Below are 22,752 nucleotides of genomic sequence, written 5' to 3'. Positions count from 1 at the left end.
AGCGGTCAATGATTATTGGTTTTTACTGTTAGATCTTTAAATTTAGACCAATTATATTAACGAACTACTTAACTGTTGTGTAATGTTTGTGTTTTCTGAACGTAGCCATTATGATACGATATACATACAGCTAAACCAGCGGCGATAATTTTCTTATTGTCCGTGTTATGTTTTTTTATATAATTGTATAAAATATAAAATTGTTAACGGGAAGACGCGTAAATAATATTTATAGTTTTTCTAACAGCTTTCTAATAGACATAAACATATTAAATCTGTAAACTGTTATTTGTAAAACAATTGCATAGAAATATTGCGGGATTATCCTTCAGTCAAATATTTAATTTTTCCATTGTCCAAAATATGGATTGGATTAAAAAGTATGGCAAATGAATCGCGCGCAGAGCGGTCTTGCGCCTCGCACGCTTGCGCAACGCTTGTGCCAGTGGTTCTCCGTGGTCTCGACTTGGTCACGTCATTCGTCGCGTGTCTTTCGAGCGCGGCTGTTGCTGGTCTGTACGTAAAGCGTGCTCGTTTGTATATCCTTGGTGGAACTCGCGCCGTAGACCACGTGGTATCCGCGCAACGATTTCCCGATCGCAACGCGCGCAAACCTTTGAAGTTAACTGTATGCGTGTCTTCTTCCAGTTTCGTGTTTACGCTTACACTATTTATCGTGGGTAGAATAATCGTCAACGACGAGAGAACATCGTTCAATAGTAAACCTCGAAATTCGAGATTTCCAAGTGTGAGTGACATGTCGGCAAAGAGAAGCGGCTATTAAACTCCCGTGGTACACTCGTTTGTCTTTGCAAGTGCGTGCCAGTGTGGTGATATGTCCAGAAGGAAGCAGGCAAAGCCTCGATCACTCAAACGTAAGTCACTACTCTGTATGACTAGATATTTTTTAATCAAAAGCGGAACAACTTTGACATTTAAACGTTTACCAGCGCAATTTGGCAAATTTTGTGAAATATTTTTCAACAAGAAATTTTACTAAAGTTAAGACATTTAATGTTTGGTAAATGGAATAATAACCTCGAAAGTAGGACTGGCCTGCAAAAAACGATATTTTATATTGGGTGCGTTCAGTAAAAAAAGCAACTATTGTAAAATTTTTTAACACGATTGATTCTTGCTTTTAGTTTCTGTCGGATCTAAATGCATAAATCAATCATATAAAAGAATTTTGCAACAGTTGCAAAGCTGCTTTTTCTGCTGAACGCAGCTATTATCATATCATCATTATACTTATTTAGTATAAGTATTTGATATTACTGATTTCATATCTTTATTCATAATGTTGACTATCAAATAATGATAAAAATCGAATGAAAATATTAACACATAAACAAATCAGCAAAAGAATAGAATCAATAATTGCTTCATCTAATAAATAGTAATATATATATACATATATACATATATATATATATATATATATATATATATATATATATATATACACATAATCTTCTTTAAAGAGTTTATTAATCTGCAAAAATACAAAATATATTATTTTAATATTAAAATTTATTTTATTTATATTTTATTTTAATATTATAATGGTCACCTAAAAAGCATAATAAGTATATAAATTTTTTAATAATAATAGTATTAAAAGTTTTTAATTCTCTTAGTTTGAAGATATTACACCTTACTTTTTTTCTTGAGCTATGAAATTTATTATTGGATAAAAATAAATGTTTCTTGATGAAACTATACAAAATATTTTAATGTCAGTTTATGTCTTTTTAAGTTTATCAAAGCGTCTTTAAGAAAGATCTTATTCTCGCTTGTACACCCCCCTCCCAACACACACACAACTATGATTGTTGATTTGATACTAGTTCTTTTGTTCTACGAATGAGCAATTATGTGAAATAAACCAGATTAGTATATAACTTATTTTATCTATTCAAGCATTTGTTATTTATAAATTTTGGTCATAAAATTACGAATTATAAATTATACAAAAATATATGAATAATAAATTAAAATGATGAATTAAAATAAATTCAAATAATGTACATATAATAATGTTTTTAACTTCGAAATAATGTTAGAAATCTTTTTGAGTCATTGAACGAGAAAAGAAATGAAAGGGCAGAGGAAAGAGGGAAGCTTTAACGCTGTAAACGCACAAGGGAAAAAATCAAAATAAAACAAACGAATCTGTCGTCCCTAGGTGACGGCAGCTTTACGGAATTAACGTTCATGAGCTTTCACATTTATGTTGCAAAGACATGCGAATAATAGCAAAGTTCATCGTAAGGTGTTCTTCCGTGTGAAAGCATTGTGGTGTGACAAAAAAGAAGTCTTCGCTAAAAGGGTGTTTTGCGAAACTTCCAAACACATGCAATTGTGCCTCGACATAAACGTAACGAACGATACGAGTGTCGAAAACTGCTATTGCTGCAGAAAGTATAACGTAACACTGTAGTAATTACAAAAAAATTGAATTATCCAAGTTACTTTAGAACCTGGAAATTCTCCTATTTTTAACGATTGTACATTTATATTTTATATTTTTATATTGTAATATTATATTTTATTTCAATGCAATACACAGAATGAAACGTGGATTGTAATATAATTAAAAATATGGTGAATAATCCAAAGAAATATTCTTTGTACCAGGTTTCATTTCCGAGAAATAAATTAAAAAATTCGTGATACAAAAAATATGTGATACAATTTGCAAAACAGATTCATATTTATATATACTTACTTCTGTTACGTATTTATTAATGACATTTTTTCTATTAATTTTTGTATCTAATTTTTAATATTTGATCAAATAATAATAATAATAATAATAACGTTTATTACTTGCTATGTAAAATTATTGTAATTTTATTATAATTATTGTAATATTATTATAATTGTTTTTTTTTCAATGTAACTATTATATTATATAATTATAATTGTTACAATTTTATATTGTTTTGAATTATAAGTGTATTTTGAAAAAATAACGAGTAAATAATCAAAAAAAGATGTTTTCGTACGAAGTTTTATTTTTAAGAAAATAGATGGTTTTAATGATGAATAGTTTGATACAATTTGACTAATATATTTGTTATCTATGCGTTTATATACTCTTTTATTTCTATTTTTTTTAAATAATAACGTATTTCTTTCTGTCAATTTTTAGTATCAATTTTAATATTAATTTAGTTTTTAGGTTTTACTTAAGTTATAACAATTACATATAATAATAAGAAATGTTTATCACTTGGTATGTGTATTTTATCTCATTTCTCATATTAACAATTCTATTAATTTTTTAAATTATCATATATTTATTAAAATTAAAAAATACAAATAACTTTATTCGTGAAAAGTTTATTTTTGTCAATTGGTTATCAAACTTAATGGTGTCAATTATTGTTGGTAACAATTATACGCGGTAACGCGGTATTTGTGAATGCCAATTCGTTACGGTGAATAGCGAAAAAGATAGAGACAAATAGAATAGTAAAAAGCTGAACTTTTGCTTTGATATCATGTGAGAATACTAGTCCATGTCGAAAGAATACAACTAAATAACCGAAATTGTCAAAAAGAATGAAACGAGAGAAAAGGATGAGATGAAAAGGAAAATAATAAGAAAGAAGTGAATCATAAATGCAAAATAAATATCAAAAAAAATGCAAAAAGCCAAACAAAACGGATGTGGAAAGAGAACCGATGAGAAGAAGGAAACGTGTATTCAGACGGAAGAAAGAGATAGAAAATGTAGAGAGAGAAAGAGAAAGAGTAAGAGGGGGAGAGGGAGAGAATGCTCGAGCGCGCGTGTGCGTGTTTTGAGGGTTGATCAAACGTGAAGGATAAAAGGAGAACAGTATCTCGTTATGAAGGATAGAAAGAGAAAGAGCGAATAACAGAGAAAAAACGAGAGAGACAGAGCAGGACTAACCAGCAGATGTGAACGGTTGAAAGCAGAAAGAGAGGCAATAGATAGCGGGATGGATAGAGAGGAAGATAGAGGGAGAGGAGAGTCAGTAGTCAGCCAGGATGGAATTAGGTGGAAGCCCGCGGGAGACCGGCACTCGTCCCGAGGGAATCTCCGGCCTCTGTAATCACCAGTTCGCCTATCCTATCCAATTCTGGTCGCACTCCTCTCGTCCTCCTCGTCCTGCATCTCCTTTCGCGCGCGCGTTTCGCTCCTCTAGCTTTTCAACCTTTTCCTCCTCTTTCTGTTTCTTTCTTTCTTTTTCCCTTTCCTCTCTCTTTCTGTTTGTATCGTTTCCGCCAGCAATTTCTCTTCTCTCTTTTGCTATTTCTTCAAATTTCTCACCGTTTCTACGCCGCGCGCAACAATTCCTTATTCGTATCTAATTTTTATTTTTCAATTTTTCGCAATATTATCTTTTTCTGGTTCTTATTATTTAAAAAGATTGTTTAAATCTTGGACAATAAATAAAAGGAGTGCATAAGTTCGGTTTTAGATATAATTTTATATTTAAACTTACTACTCTAAATTGTTGTCATCCAAGTGCTAATTTAAATTCATTTATAATTTGTGTTAACAAGTTTAGAACGGGCTGGTCCGGACCAGGTCTTTTTCTTTAAAAATTATTAGTTCAATTTTGATGAAATTTAGTACAGAGAAGATTTTCATGGTCTACTATTTGAATTTAAAATCAAATTGTTAAAAGCTAAAAAGACAGTATCAATATGGCAAACTAAAGTTTTAAAAAGTAAAGCAATTTGCATAAAATTGATTATATATAGGTTTTTTTAAAGGTTACTAAGTTTACTTCTAATCATAAAAATTACAATTTTTTAAGATTCTAGATTCTAAGACTTAGAAGTAGAAGCCGAATGCGCTTCTACTTCTCGCCGTTTCAAACAAGGATAGAAGCTAGAACGCCTATACTTTTGATGCTAGAACATTTATCCATTTGTATTTACTTTCCGTTTCATTCTATCAAGACAGCGTGGAAAACGGGTAGAATGTGACTTACGAGCTGAGTTTGGACAGACCAGTGTTAAAGTAAAAAAGTAATGAAGATGTATAGCACCTCAAGTTTAAAATAAAGCTTAATTAATGATTTGGTCAGTTTTAGATGAATTTCAAAATGCGATTACGAAAGATTTCATAATAGATTTGCGATGGTTATACGTAAATCTCATATATATACGGTACGTAATATACAGTGCTGTTTTTTTTCCACCAAAATTGCGATCGCACTGATGATACTTGTATTATTTCTTGTCTGTTGGCAAAATTGACGGTAGAGCGGAAACAAAAATTTACTTGTTTTGAGTCGGCCGGTTGCTCGGTAGTAACATCCGGATTCCAAAAGCGAACGTAAAAGGCACTCAACCGCTAAAATATTGGCGCTGATAAGCAAGGATTGATTCGCGAATCACGATTAGTGATGGAAAAGTTATTTTTTAATAAAATAGAGAGAGAGAGAGAGAGAGAGAGAGAGAGAGAGAGAGAGAGAGAGAGAGAGTAATTGGTTACTATTATTCATTATCCAAACAGCACGCAGACATTTAAAAAATGTTTAAATATTAAAATATACGAACCGGATGTTTCGTACGCATAAAACATCTAACTCATTGATTACGTTTACACAACATCCTTAATCAGGTTTATAATAACATCTATACTTCTAGAACTGGCCAATCATAACTGTTCCATTCGTCCGAGGAATAGTTGTAACAGTTTTATAATTCCGGTGTTATTAAACCCGACGTGTAAACGTAGTTATTGTCAGATACTCAAACATCTTTATAACATTTTAAAGACTGTTACTTTTTTGGACATCTAATAAATGTTTGTTTTAAATACTAAACGGACCAAACTTGAACTTCTTTCAATCATTTAAAAAATGAAAAAAAGATATAGATAAAGTGGTTTTAATGCAAATTGAAGCTATTGTAATTTGTTAAGAATTTATTAGTTGCACAAAATATACTAACAAATTAATAATTATTCTATAACTCTTAATGATTTTAAAGTACATGATTTTAAATTTGCTAATGTATTTTGTGCAAATAAATTAACTTTATATTGCATTAAAAACAAATATTTTATTTTCACCTATCTTTTTTCAAAAAATTTTTTAATAAGCAAAATGGGTTCAATTTTAGTTTTCTGTTTAGTTTTTAAATATGCAGCATATATTTTAAAACAATTTCTGATCATATTAATAAAACAATGTTATGACCATATTAATAAAATAAATTCTTCAAAGATGAAAATAAAATTTGGATAATCTTTTTTTACAAATTGCATAGTTAATAATAATGTCATAATGCATATTCAATGAGTATATTATATGTTACATCCTAAACTTGATAATATTTTTTCTATTTTGAGGTCAATTTATTTAAGCACTTTACCTAGGGAACGGAGATTCTGTTGCGCAAATTTAAAAATAATTGACGGAAGGAAGGATTGGATAATGGTTCGATAAACTTATTAGAAATTCCAAAAAGATTGCGAAGCTTATATGTAAATCTGGGTGGATTGCCCTTAGGGATGGTTTTATAATTAGGAAATATATAGGATTGACTTCTATTTCATTGAGTTTGTACGCGCATTTGGGTATTGCACACGGTTGTTAATGATTTAATAATTACGATAATTGCTGAAAATAAGAAGAGGAATCTTGGTTCAAATTACAAGCCAATTTTATTTGAAATCTTAATGTCTTTTCTCGCTGTCGTCGTTCACTCTTAGAGCTAGGGCATTAGAAAGAGAAAATTGTAAACGTATTCCGAAGAATTACTATTGAAACGGGGGTCACATTGGCAGCGACAGTCTCAGATATTGGAGCCACACTATTGGCAGACAATCGAAGCAACTCTTTGGATACTGTTGCTAAATTATTTTTGATTAAGTTTTTCTCAAGCGCAGGAGGAGAGATTCAATCAAAAATAGTTCTTTATACTTTTATATATTTTAGTTTATTAATAATAGAGAAAAGATATAAGTAAAAAGTAATTTTCAACTATGGGAGGAAAAAGGAAAGTGGGAATGTAGTCCTTACGCTAGAGACTGTTTTAACGAAATTTGAAACTGAGGAATTTACCGAAGTATTGACCGAAATATTGATTGATTTTGACTGACTTTGAACTGAACTGAACTGCTGAATTACTTCATTCTGCTCTTCTTAGCCTTTTGCAGCTTTTTTCATATTTTGTCAGTAGGCAAAAGATTATCCCTTCAGAACCAATCGACACATCTCAAAGTTATGAAGGACCTATACTTACACTTATTTATTTAAGATGAAATAGGCAGCAGAGCTCCGCATAAGTCGTACTTATGACTCTACTATACGACATATTGACTTAAAATTCTAAAATTTTTAATTATATATTTTGTAATAAAAATTTGCTTAATATTTGGTTAATCTTTTTTATTTGAAAATGATCGAAATGATTGAGTCATAGGCAACATTCATTATCTTAAGGGCGGTTGCTTGTAAACGTTTATATTTATCGCGCGTAAGAATGCATTACGTGGTCTGTAACAGTGAATAGAACGAAATGAAAATTTTAAATAAGCCTTCTTGCAAAAAGAAAAAATGTATATGTAATGAGGCAGAGGAGATTACTGAATTCTGCCGTTATTGCATATTACACTATTTTTGGGGTCAAATTTTATTTTTAATTATGTTGCAAAAATAAGAATTATTACAAAATATGAAACATTATTATAAAAACTGTTTTATCATTTAATAAAAGACACTAGTTTATGTTTAAAAAATTTTATTTTTAGTTTTTATTTAAGAAATTGTTTACATTATACATGTTTATAATGTTCACATTATGTATGACTTTTTTATGATTGCGTTTTTATTTCTTCTACATAAAATAACGTATCGACTGTTAATGCAATATCAGTTGTAAACGGTAATAATGTTGGTCGTGAATTTACTATCATAGCTGTCGATTCATTTTCATCGGTTTTTTGTTATTCGAATTTAATGTCATCCCCATGACGCAAATCTTTGACTATCTGTTTTGAAAAGTTATAAAAGAATCAAGGTTATTGAAAAATTCTGTAAATTTCTGTCTTTATGTTAAAATAATGATATTGTATATAACAAGAATTGTTCACGCAAAAGGCAATAAGTCTTAACATTTTGGTCTTTCGAGAAAAGAGTATCCACAAATACAAAATACAATGAGTCTATCTAAATATTGTTAGACATATATTATTCAAAATATTATCTAAATATTGTTAGACAATATTTAGATAATATTATGAATAATATATGGTTTACAAAATAGTAGACCAGCATTAATAACCTTTTTTTATATTAAATATTAGATCGATAGAAAAATAACTGTAATTTCTTTTGTTTTAAAGTTCAACTTTTTTTTCCTAGCTGTCCTATGAAGTTCAAAACTATAGAATAACTCATACTTACCCGATAAAAAATTTTTCATATAAAAACATATATATAAAATATGTCCATATATGTTTACACTAGTGTCTTTTTTTATAAAATTTCCATTTTTGATATAAAAAAATAATTGTTATACTGAAAAGACAAAAACATATTAAGAAAATATTTTTATGTTTTTTTTACAAAAAGTATGAAGTTATTACAAAAAGTTATTACAAAAAGTATAAAGAAATTAAAAAAAATTGCTCATGTAGCATCATTGTATATTTATGATTTATGAATTGTATATGATTATACATGGGGAATTTTTTCTAATTTTTCATACTTGGCTTTTTTTTAAAAGAAGCAATGCAAAAATTATCTTTTTAATTAGTATTTGTCTTGTTAATGTGACTATTATTTTTGGTAATTATTTACCTATACGGAGCCACCTTCGATTTCAATGTCCTTCACATATGTTATCAAGGACATGAGTAACTTTTCCTTATAACTTAATCGTCGGTCATTGTTCGTTAAAGAGTTATTAACAAAAGAAGTTTGAAAAATATCTATGTAGAATAAAACAATACACACACAGGTGTGTACGGGAGAAGAAGGCCTCAAGCTCTATTATCAAGGTCATTATTCTGAGTAATGCTGTAAAGATTTTAGGTCGCGTTCGGCATTTATTAAAAAATTATTAACACGGAAAGTTTTCACGAATTATATGTAATTTTTGACGTTGAAATTTTCGTCTTTCTCAAAAGAATTTGAAACACACACACACCCATCACACACATAATTAAAACATTGTCTGCGAATCGTAGTTAACCCTGCAGTATTTACAAAATTTCCACACAAAATTTGGTGTGGAAAGAGAATGTATTCTCAGAAAACACATGAGCGGGGGAGGGGCTTTGCTTCTCTCCCTGCACCCCCTCCCAGTAATTTTTCCTAACTCTAACCCACCAATTTTACGTCGCTATTTGGTTAATGTGAAAACATTGGAGACGAACAGCGTGGAAAGTCGCAACCCACATGTACAGTATAAGCGTGGACATAGTTTAATCAAATATAATTAAAAAATTGAATATTTGAGCTCAGCATTTTTCTTGGTTTTTACCCTTTCATTGACTTTTAACACGAAGCAAACCCATTCGGCACTTTTACTGCAGTATTAATAAACTTAAACGTAAACGACGTCCACGCTTGTACTGTACCACATGGGTTTGCGACTTTCCGCGCTGTTCGTTTCCAATGTTTTCACATTAACCAAATAGCGACGTAAAATTGGTGGGTTAGAGTTAGGAAAAATTACGGGAAGAGGGTGCAGGGGGGGGGGCAAAGTCCCTCCCCCGCTCACTCGTTTTCTGAGAATACATTCTTTTTCCACACCAAATTTTGTGTGAAAGATTTGTGTGACATAGTTATTTCTCAACAAAGTATACTTTTGCGTATTTTTGTACAAAGCCTTACTAACGGAGTGGGTGCAGGAGGAGAAGGTCGTGTGTGCGTGCGTGCGCGCGCGCGTGTGTGTGTGTATGTATGTGTTCTATTTTACATGAATATTTTTCAAACTTTTTTTGTTAATAACTCTTTAACAAACAATGACCAACGATTAAGTTGTAAGAAAAAGTTATTCAGGGTCATGTCCCTGATAACATATGTGAAGGACATTGAAATCGGAGGTGGAGCCACTATACGGAGCCGTATAGGTAAATAATAACCTTATTTTTTTACCAAACAAAAATTTTACAAAAGAAAAAATTAGTACGGACAAATAGGGACATATTTTACATGCATTTATATAAACATAATTGCTGCTGTTATACTACAGATATTTCACTAGAAATATAAATAATATGCACAAGAAAGATTACAATAGCATACACTTTATTTTATGAAGAATTTCTCGTGAGTTAATAATGCTGCTATTTGTTTTATTACGATAATAAAACCGAGCTTTCAGTACTGTGTTGTGCAACTATATTTTATAGATTCTTATAGAGATCTCTTAGAGGTATATATGATTTATTATATATACATGCAAGATTGGGGAAGTTACTTTGTAAAACTGTAACTAGTTACACTTTTTTCATTTAAAAAGTAACTAATTACAGTTACAAGTTATCAATTTTGAAAAATAACTCGTTATAGTTACAGTTACTAAAAAAATAACAAGTCGTTACTTTTCAGTTACTTTTTTCTTAAATAATTGTACATTATTTTAAATATAAAAAATAAGAACCTTACATTTTATGCTTTACTACTGTTGTATATTATATGCTTAATTATGTGCTTTAACAAGTTATTTTATGTACACTAAATAAGAACTTTGTAAAGGTAAAACTCTAAATCGTATATTACTGTTATCAGAATTAAATGAAATATAACGATTCATTGGCTGTCATTCATTGATTCATATTTTTTTGTTAGAAAATTTTTATACAAGTTTTTTTAAAATTTAATTTTAAAGAATTTGATATTCAAATATATCATTGTTAAAATAACCTCTCCGTGGCGTCATTATAGAGCCACCGATGCTAAACGTACATTTCACAGATGCAGAACTCGGAATGTCTGTGTTATATTTAATAAAAAGTTTCTTAATTGCAGTATAATTATTTAGCATATTAATACTGGAATTATTCGATTTTTAAAATTGATACAATTTTTCTTGTGTAGACTCGACTTTTTCCAATTGTTGATTAAAAATTTTAGCGCACGTTCCAAAAAAAGTAAGTTTTAAAGTAACTATCAAAATAGTTATTAGTTACCAAAAAAGTGTAACTGCATTAAGTTATTAGTTACCAAAAACAGTAACTGTAACTGTAACTTCGTTACAAGTAACTCGTTAGTTCCCAACCCTGTATATATGTATGTATGTATGTATGTATGTATGTATATATGTATATATATATACATATGTATATATATATATATATAAACATATATAAATATATATAAATGTATATAAAGAATATATGACATATTTTATAGATATCTTATACATCATACTACATTTTTCTGCAGATCACATAGAAAAATAAAGATAAATTGTCTTTTGATTAAGGTAATTATATAAGAGAATATTCTAATAGAACATTATTTATCATAAGAACTACATAAAAACCGCATAGATATGCCTAGAAACTGTATTCAGTATAATATCAATATAACTTAATTCGCATACATTTTTGTTTTAAATATACAGAATATTATTATAACAACCATAACAATTTTTTTCCAGGTACCTTTTGTGTAATTTGGGTGAATCTATTGCAACTAACGCCTTTAGTTGATTGTTATTGACTCTTTGCTAACGTAAATATATTTGCGACTTTCCTCATTTTCAAGGCTCTCGTTTTCAGCACAAAATTTTACGAACCATGATTGTACCGTATGTTATTTTAAATTTATCCACCAATTTATTGAACTTGCGAACCATTTCTGCTGCTTTAAAACTTTGTTTGAACTTGTAAGTATAACAAAATTGCTTTAATTTACTCTCTTCTATTTCCAACTAAATTTTGGAATAAAGCAAAATAATTTTAAGAATGTTATCAAAATGCAAAGTAAATATCTGTAATTTAAAATGACATATAATATGAAAGAAAGAACAACTTTATTTGAAAAAAAAAAGAAGATTAAACTTTAAAACACAAAGAACTGGAATTATTTTCCTTGAAATTTATAATTAAATTTATAAATATATATGAACATATCAAATGTATTATGTATGTTATATATTTAATGTATTCAGGATTTTTGTCGACAGGGAAAGGAGGGGGGTTATCAATTTTGTTAACACGTACAGTAACAATTTTTTGTTAATGCATTGCTTTTTTGGATGCTTAGAATATCTTCTCGTTTCTGATTTTCAATAAGAAAAATATTAGATTTTGCCATAATTTTTAATATTATAATTTTCAAATCATAATTTTTATTTTTTTCTTAGAGAAAATAATATTTTACATAATATGAAAAACTTTAATCATAGTTAAAAGTAAAATTTTCTATAATAAAAAATAAAAAATAAAAAATAAAAAATAAAAAATAAAAATCGAGAGAAGAGGATTTGAACTTCCAAAATCCTTTTCTCTCCGGATTTTTGCCATGTATTTTTGCCATGTATTTAATATCTCACTAATAAAATATATGATCCATTGTGTCAACACCAATCTAAATTTAGTACTAGCAAGACTGTTAGATTTGTCATCAGACATCCGGTGGTGATAACGTAAAAGATGTAAATAGGTAACAGAAATATCTGACAAACATAGTACGCGTTTACTTGTTTATTGCGATAAATAAACTGTTATCGAACCTTTTATCGGATCAAGCCACTGCCATCGCATGGTCAGAACGTCACGAGCCAGTGGTTAGCCACGAAATAGCAAGCCGGACCGATAGTATTGCCAGTGATATAGGGTGTTGCTAATTAATGCACGATAATGAACCTGCGCGCGACCGAACCCGTATTAATGGATTCCAATGTTCTCATCATAACGTGGACAACCGGTAGCTAGCAGTTGAACGAAGGATAATTGCGTTAATGGGGATATATCGGTTTGCATTGACAGATCTCGAGTTATTCCGACTTATACATCTTAAATATTTTTAAAAAATTGTAAATAAAGTGGGCAAACGCATTTAGAATTAATTTTTGCATTCAAGTTAAAGTTTCAATAAAATTATTTTTTCTTGTGATTTTATTAATGCCAAGTATTGCACCAAATAAACATTAACTTTGCAATGCTATTAATATTTTTCTTACATTGACACCATTTTAGATTAAAACTCATTCACATACAGAAAAAAGTAATATAGCCATATGTAATTGCGGGCTGCCAACTACATAAAATATTCAATACAATAATATTTACTGTTAATGCAAGTACAATGTTGATACTGCAATAGCATATATTATTGTATTGAGTGTATCTTTGTTGGCAGCCCTCAATTACATCTCTTATTGAATATATTACTTTTTTTCAGTGTATAATTACAAATTTTACATTTATGACAATTTTTTATACTTCTTCTGTTTTATGTATTGTAAGGTGTTAAAATAAGTAAAATAACACTATTTTAATATGAACAAAATCTTATTAAATGTTATTTTAAAAATATCAAAATTTTATTATAATAAAAAACCAGTATCAAACTTGAATTAGCACCTGGATAAAAATTCATTTGCAATAGTATTTATTAGAATACAGTAGTACTTTAAAGATTAAAATTAATTTTTTTTGATACGTATTATTGTGCTAATTTAATGACAATAAAATATATCGTATAAAAAGGATAAAAAATCATGCAAATATGTATGTTTATAAAGTAAAATTTTTTTTCTTACCGATATCTTTTTATGTAAATGGATGCATTACAGAAACATGTAAAATACAACTGTGTTGATATTATTAGGGACATCTTAATTTGTCAATCTGTACAATGCGTTATTAGAGCTGCATTATATAGTGTATGTAAATCCGGTTGTCAGTGTGCATATGCATTTCTAACGGCAAGTATGAAGGAACGCCTAAATATACTCGATATATAAGCGCATTATAATTGGTGAGTAATCAGGATGCAATGACCTGAATCATGTGCATTATGCCTCAGAAACGTGATTGTAATTTGTGCGTACTCGCATAAATGCATAATTATCATCCCGGAATTAATTTACACGCGCAGAAATGATTAACGATCCGAAGCCGGAGCGGCGCTTGCTTATCGATGATTATTATTTCCCTCCCTTTTCCTACGTTAAACATTATAGCTGAAATTGTTATTGGCTGTATTAAAGACATATAATTAAAGCGAAAATTGTCCATTAAATCAGATATGGACCAAATTTCTTACAAGTAAATCAGCTTTATAAAAAAATTGCATAGAAAAACAGTTAGTGTGATAACTAATTATGTAATCTAACTGCGATCTAACGTTTACGAGAAAATTAGGTTAGGTTAGGTTAGGTTAGGTTCCATAAATTTGAAATCTTGTAAATTTATTAGAAAAGTATAAACCCATATTCTCATTGTTAAATCTATCAAGCATTCTAATTAAAAATTAGAAATTTAATTACATTAATTAAAATTATAATATCGACATGTGTTTCGTATTTCTTGTTGAAATAATCAAAACTTTTCTCAGTTTAATATAACTAATTGGTAATGTTATATTTAATAAATTTAATTAAATGATAATTATTTTATATCAATATATAATACTGTGGATTTTGTATGATATTTCGATTTTTTGCTCTTATTAGAGCCATTCCAGAAAAATCTTAGGCGAAACGTTATTTGTTCCGATTTATCATAATATTAAATATATAAAGTATAAGTCAAATTGTCACGTCTAAAATACACAATCCATGGCTGTGGTCGACTTGTCGCTACAAATACTTCGAAGCATTTAATTCAAACTTAACTTAATTCAATCAATAAATTAATTCAAACAAAACTGTAGCCATATGTGCATTCGGTAAAAAATAAACTGCCCAGTGAGCGCTCAGTGATTCTTTAATATAATTGATTTTTGTCATCGATATGTAAAGATCAGTGCATAGACATAGTATATCTAGACCGAGGATTGTCCCAAATTTCAGGGGTGGGGGTAAGGCTTACGTACGATATAACAGGTATTTCCTTCTCTCTTACACACGCCTGCGTGTGAGAGAGAAGAAAATACCTGGTATATCATCCGTCCCTTTTCAACGTCTACGTTTGTCCTTTTCTACGTATGCCTATACTCCCACTCCTAAACCGAGCAGGCCTGGATCAGTGATTGCAGTGAAAGGGGAAGCAAGGCGTGAAATGAGAGGCAGATGAAATGAGGTCACGTTCATATCTTTCTACTAAAGAGCTAGAACTTCTGATTAGTTACTTATACAAATTGTAATACTGAGCAGTTTTATTATAAATTGGCTTAATTAATACTTATTTTAAGTATTAAAAGCACTATTGTTAGTACATTTAATACTCAAAATAAGTAATAATTACTGTCCAGTTTAATACTGCCTTAATTTGATGGTATTACATTTTTATAAGGGCTGTAGTCTCGAAAAGAGACGAAATGTGATTTTAACTTATTTGTCTCTCATTCTACCTTAATCAGCAAACAATATTTTTCAATGTTTGAAAAATTTTTATTTTTAATTACTTTTATATTATTACTATTTATTGTACAAATAATATTTATTTAATATTTAATATTTATTAAGCATTTATTTTATATTAATTATTTATTTTAAATAATAATTTACAAAAAATAATAATGTTTACCTAATGTTTATCTTACATAAAATAAATTGTTTTAAAATAAAATATTTAAAAAATATTTATTTAATACTAATTTAATATTTATATTATACTGAATAGTCATTAAATAATGATATAGGACAAATATTTATATAATATTTATTTAAAGTTAATTTAATATTATTAACCTTTTAACTGTGAGACAGAAATCAACGTTCTGTGTCATTTTTTATGGTAAAAAAAAAGTTTTATCATTTTATCCACAAATTTATTTTTACATTTCTGGGATCGCTGATTTCGAATTTAAGATCAGAATTTCAAAATTCAAAATAACGGATCTAATATAGAATCCCATTTTCAAGAAAATCTGATTATTTTTAAAAACTTGATGGGCCATATTGGATCCGTTATTTTTAATTTTGTAATTTTGATATAAAATTTAGATTTAGCGATCCAAAAAACTTACAGAAACCCATTTTCAAGAAAATCTGATTATTTTTGAAAACTTCAATATTTAAACTAATGATTTTAAATAAATATTTATTTAACATTTGTGTATTAAATATTTAATATATACGTTAATGTGCTATATATTGCTATATATGTATATTTATTTATTATTTTACATTATTTTGCATTAATAAAACATTTAAAATAATATTAAAGGATAACATTTATTTAACCTTAACAATTTAATGTTTATTAAATTATTTCTAATTAATTATTTGAAATAAGAATAAAATTACAAAATTATTAATTACTTTAAAACTTTTATTCTTATAAAAAAGATTTAAACAACAAAGATTTAAATTGTAATAGATTATTTTTGTGCATTATAATAAAATGAAACTATTACTATCGTCAAAGCAAATAGCATTTTTACTATTATAAAACGGAAGACATATGTACATATGTACATATAAGTGCAGAAAGTTGGCTATTTTCCACGATTCCGGAGAGTGGATGCACTCGTAAGAAATAGTCAATCCGCATGAGTTGTACATATTAGTTTTTGTTACAAGTGCGTAGAAAATGTGAAGGCGAGAAGGGGCTCAGGACAATTGGCGAAAGATTTGCAGAGAAGGAAGGAGGGTTCCGCCTTTCCCAAATGAAAAAAACTTTCTTTTTATATAGTTTGACTGACACTCGCCATATATCGACCTTTTTAATATGATGCGATGTTTGATCAGATATGACGAATTAGTCAAAGTTAGGTTTATGAAAGCGACATAGTCACACGCATACGGTAATTCTGCGAAAGTTAAGATACCTTTTCATGCTGACGCTCGACGCTCTTTTTCGCTTAAAAACATAATAAGTAAACGTATTATTTATGTAAAATGTATTAAACGTTTTATAATAAAACATTATGATGTTTTAATCTGATGTATAAAACAGTTATCCTGTTTTATTTTCATATATTTGATCCGATAAAACACTTTAATGTTTTGTTTTAAAACACTTTATAAAACATTTAGATTTGGAGTGCAAAAACGGAAAAATTATCGTAAAAAATGATATTCGATAGAATCAATATTCCAAGAACGCAATACGCATGAATTTTATCATACCATATTTCCCGTCATCGTATATTCATCCTTTATTTTCCATTTTTCTTGTATATACTGCTTAACACTGCTCGACGCTGCTTGACGTTTGAAGTTGGTATGATCCAACTTCTTCCTCTTGACGCTAGCATCAAATGATGTCACGTGCCGACGCTCAACGCTGGCTTTCAGCGTCTCATGAATTTGTACCTTTACCATATGCGTATGGCGAGACGATGCGCATACGAGTGTAACAACGAAGGTAAACGTAGAAAAAGTCAACTAGTCGTAGTCAAATTCAAGTAATTATGTAGAAATCTTGTGGAGATAATATTTTTTTCCGTGACTCACGTTATCCATTAAGAAGATAAAATAATGAAATAAAGGTTTACTTACGTGAGATAACTGCACAGAGAGAATTTTCTCTTAAATCTTACCTTAAAAATCTGATAATTGTAGGATAATGTGTTAACTCGAGGAATTTTATTACACTTTTTAGTAAAATTTACTAAAAGTATAGTAAATTTTGCTAAAGTGTATAGTAAAATTTTTCGAGATCACACATATACAATTACCAGATTTTGAGAGTAAATTTTAAAAGAAAATTCTCTCCCTGTGGTTAGTGGAAAATCAACTTTGTGAATGGAAGAGGGACACAAAAAGGACGACTTTTGATGCACATGTAACAAAAAATATTATTGCATATTTGTATAAAATTTTAATGTTATTCAAAGAATACTATTCGTGATATCACTTTTACCATTTGTCATAACACTTAGGCCTGTTATGACAAATCCACGTTCTACCAACGTGGATCAACTTTAATCTCGATTTAACTTACTTGTTATTTTATTCTAGTTACAAAAATTAGAAAAAGATAAAGAATAAGTTAAACGAGCTTAAAATTAATCTCCGTTGATAGAAACGAGCCTATGCCTGATCTCTAAATGTCAATTTTATGATTCATAAACCTTGATCGCTAATCATTTAAAAATACTATTATAGTTTTTATTGTGAAATTTTTGTATTAGGATCTTTGTTTTGAAATTTTCCAAAAGAATACACTTTTGAAAGAACATCCGGTGATTTTGAGACACTCTGTATATACACATACATTGATGATATTAATAACAAAACACGTGCTTATGTATTTATTTTCTTCAGATCGCAGTAAGAGCGGACTATCAGAACTGACAGGAGGTGGTCGCGTTACTGGTATAATGTAAATTTCCGGCTTAACATTTTAAGCCGTTTAATCACGGCTTCTCTAAAACTTAAGCCGCTATTAGTTTTTGCAGTGACAGCACTAAGTCCTCACCGGTGGTCATAATCATTATAACGCGTCCGCTAACTCGGATTAAGTTATTGGCCTCTCGTTAAATTATTGTCTACAAAGAATGCCTGGCTTCTACGCTATGTAACTTCTAATTATATCCATTTCTTATTTTTTGTTGTGTACATTCGAGGTAATTGTTCGTAAAAATATTTGTTAGAGATACTTATTGATTTCATTTATGACTGTTAAAAAAATTTTTTATTCTAATATTCTCTCTAGCTTTAAAATTATTTTGTAATGATAGCGACAAAACTTTTTAGAAAAATAATTGCTTGATGGGTATGTGTTAAATTAATGACTTGATAAATACATGAAGATTTGGGAGAGCTCGTACAGAAATAATATCAAATTAAAACAAGTATTCTATTTAATAACACATCACACCAAATAAAAAAAGTGATCTGTACTATAGATCAGACCATGATATCCTTATATATTTTGAGCCGCTGAATACAAACCTGGTATCAGAATTGCTCTATCATCCACTTTTCTTTTTTAATTGAAAAAGTGGCCTGAAAACCTTGAAAATTGCAATAATTCCTCTGCACGCGGAAAATGATGAGTGATGCAATTTTGACATCGGATTGTGTTCAGCGGTTCAAAATAGGATAAAAGCGGGCATTATGGCCAGGCGGATAATATGGCCACAATGCTCGTATTAAATATTCTAAACATTGATAAACATTGATAATGTATAAAAATGAATTATTGTAGCTATTCTTGAAGTTTGGTAACAAGAACCTCTCTATTTTGTTGTTATTTGTGGTTTGGTGCTTCATTGTTTTCCATAACCATCAAAATATACACGTCAAAGTCAGACATCGCACTTCCAACTAAGTAAAATTTTCAAATTAAAACAAAATAATTTTGGCTTTTCTCATTACACATTTAAAAACCTGAACCTTGGCTATATTTTTATAATAAATTTATTGTGCTTTGCCCATTATTTTTGTAATTATAATGCACATTATTAAATGTGTGCTCGGCGGCAAATATGGCCAGCGAGTACAACAGAGTGTAGAGTACGCCAGTGCTGAGAGTGACAATAACAGCAAAGTAAGAAAATAGTGATTGTGAGAGCACGACAGCGTTACGTAAAGAGAGTGGAGAGGAGAGAGAAAGAGAGAGAGAGAGAGAAAGAAAGCGAGACCGAGATTCAATGTTTTTTTTTATTAAATGTTTATTTTTCAAATGTGTATGTTTCAAATGTTTCAATGTTTATATTCTGTACGATTAAAATTACCTCACTTTTTCAAAATATTGTTTTGTACACTTTTCTTATAGTTGGCCATATTACCCACCCCACGTTTAATATGGCCAAAATGCATGCTTTCAGATTCTTTTTTTTCTTCGAATATGGACAGATTTTAATGGATCAAGACATTTTGTCATCAAAGCTTATTAAATACACTAGAATTTCAGAAAGTTACGAAATAAAAAAACCAGCGGTTTGAAAATTATGACCTCAAATAAAAACTATAGCCATAATACCCGCCTTTACTCTATCATAAAGATATCATAGTCTGGTCTATAGTACAGACTAATTTTTTTTTTGGTGCGGCAGTGCAGCACAGCCGCCCAAAACTGCAATAACCGTAACAAGGTTAGATCGTCCGCATGAAATTAGAAGGCGGAAGATGAAGTTGGTGAATGTCGAGACGGGGCGTTAGCATGTGCATGCTTCGTAATAACGGGTGGTATGCGGAACGCTGCGTACCCTCTTAGGAAGGAGAATGCTACGTTACGAAAGACATACTCGGGGACGCATTCCCGCGACGACGCAGCGGTATTCCTTTGAGAAGCGGCCACCCGTTGACAAGTCCGTAAACTTAGTGTCGCTTTTGTGGCGATGCACGTCGCGCAACGGCGACGTCGATTTAAGAGATTCTCTTTCGGTGCCTCTCCTGCAGGGAGTCTGCTTGTGTCCCAAACTGTCGCTCACTTAGTAAACAGTTGAGATTCATTCATCACGAATGAAAACAATTACGAATCTATCTAGGATGATTATAATCGATATTTGGAAATCAAGACGGCCGCACATGTTCAAGTAAACTTGTCAAGTTATCTGTGCAAATCAAGCGGAACATATCATATTTGCTATAATTGTGCAGTTTTGTCATCTAAATGTTCAAGACAATAGACTTGCATGCTTGTATAAACATATGCAAGTTAAGAGTAATTATATGAAATCAAGAAATTGCTCTTTAACTAAAATTAAAATACCAATAGTGGCAATATATAAAAATAAAACAATTGGAAAACAATTGTTTTATAAGATTAACAAATTAAAAACATAAGTATAAAAAAATCAAGTTATAATATTTGTTAATTAAGTAAAAATCTACGATTATTTTCCTGTAATAGCAATTATTTATTAATTAAGTTGAGCAACTGGAGAGAGAGAGAGAGAGAGAGAGAGAGAGAGAGAGAGAGAAGAGAGAGAGAGAGAGAAGAGAGAGAAGAGAGAGAGAGAGAGAGAGAGATAGATAAGAGAGAGAGAGAGAGAGAGAGAGAGAGAGAGAGAGAGAGAGAGAGAGAGCGAGAGAGAGAGAGAGAGAGAGAGAGAGTCAGAGAGATAGAGAGAGAGAGAGAGGATCTCTCTCCTCTCTTCTGATCTATCTCTCTCTCGGATTCGAGATAGAGACTCTTATAGCGAAGAGAGAGAGAGATAGAGATAGCGAAAAATTAGATATTTTGAACCAATACATTTGAACACAATTATTTTTATTCATAACGTACTACCCGAGTAGGATTTGCATCTAGTGACTGTCTAGTCATGACATAGAAAAGTTGTGTCTAACATCATAACTAGCTAGTGTGTCTAGATAGTGATGAGCCAGTAATGTAACGCTCATTTCAGCTAGTAGTTAAATAAAAAATATGACCTAGTGACGAGACAAAATAATATGTACAGTAATGAGATAAATAATCAGAGCTAGTTACTAGACAGTAATGTAACGCTCACTTTGGCTAGTAGTTACATATGACGAAAAAATATGATCTAATGACGATACAAACGACAGTACAAAGTCATGACATCACATAGGAAATCAGAACTAATTGCAAGGTAGTAATTTAACGATTATACTACATCCACGTTACCTAATAGTTAGGTAACAAAATCAGCCTAGTAGCTAGGCAGTCTGGACTATATAGAGACTAGATAGAAAATAAAAAAAAATGTAAACATTATTTTTTCTTTATGACATTTATTTTCTGCATCAGGCATACATCATCCCTAAATATATTTAGCTAATCAGAATTTGTAATTCTATTAATACTGTTCTTTAGAGACGATGCTAGTGACTTTTAATGCTGGAACTCTTGTTAATTATATGTAACATAAATATTTCAATTGTATAATGTATTAGAAAAAATCGCTTATCACATTACTGGGATTTAAACCTGGGACCCCTGACTCTTCGGTCAATCGTCTTACGTCCTGTGCTACTGCAACTTTATTGATGAAGGATGTTTTGCATAGCCTACATAAGTTACATCAGAGACTAAATCACTTAAAATTCTTAATATTAAGATATTATATATTGATTAACTTGTATGTAGCTATTGGAAGGACTAAACTTCTTAAATGACTAGCATTAAAAAAAGAAGTATATAGGTAAGTTAACTACCCTATTGCTAGACAGTCCTGAGGTTGCAATTTCCACTCAAGATTAACTCATTTTCTTCTTAGACCTGTTTTGTGTGTGTTTTTTGAAGAATTTAAACTAGTGTACACTCATACAATAAGCTATAATGAAACAAAATACACTTTTCTACTCTAAGAAGTTTTTAGACAAGAACAGACCGTTTATAATTAATACAGGCTACTTAACTCTGACGTGTATTCGCTATATGTTCTTTGCGTTATATATATAGCGTATTAAAACTGACTACATTTCCACAAGATAGTTACTAGACATTTATAATGGAGCAACATAACTTTCTTCTTGGATTCGTCGATTAATTTTAAATTACTAATAATTAGACAGTAACTATATAGATTGTTTTCTGGAAAAGCAGCATCATATACTATCGTCGTTTTTATGTGATTACTAGACACCAACTGGATAACACCAATTGATTACAAATACTCAGCCAGAAACATAAATATAATCTTTCTCTTAAGACCGGTTGTTCCAACGGGAGCGTCCCAGATGCGCACAGTAATAAACGGACACAGCAGGCTGAGTGAAACGGACACAGTAACAAACGGACACAGACTAAATGCGCACAGAGCAAAACGG

The 22,752-nt window shown here is 30.0% G+C and overlaps 1 protein-coding gene across 1 annotated transcript in view; it reads left to right on the top strand.

The window, feature by feature from the left end:
* Nucleotides 1-742: 742 nt before the first annotated feature.
* LOC105830877 (zinc finger protein 423 homolog) overlaps nt 743-22,752 on the top strand; it is a 368,687-nt gene continuing 346,677 nt past the window's right edge. Inside the window, exon 1 of the mRNA XM_036292275.1 lies at nt 743-875. Coding sequence (XP_036148168.1) covers nt 836-875 — 40 coding nt within the window. The 5' untranslated portion in view covers nt 743-835. The remainder of the gene's footprint in view (nt 876-22,752) is intronic.

Source organism: Monomorium pharaonis, chromosome 9, assembly GCF_013373865.1.
Source record: "Monomorium pharaonis isolate MP-MQ-018 chromosome 9, ASM1337386v2, whole genome shotgun sequence".
NCBI lineage: Eukaryota > Metazoa > Arthropoda > Insecta > Hymenoptera > Formicidae > Monomorium > Monomorium pharaonis.
Note: the sequence above shows the minus strand (reverse complement) of the source record. Positions and strands in the feature narration are given on the sequence as shown.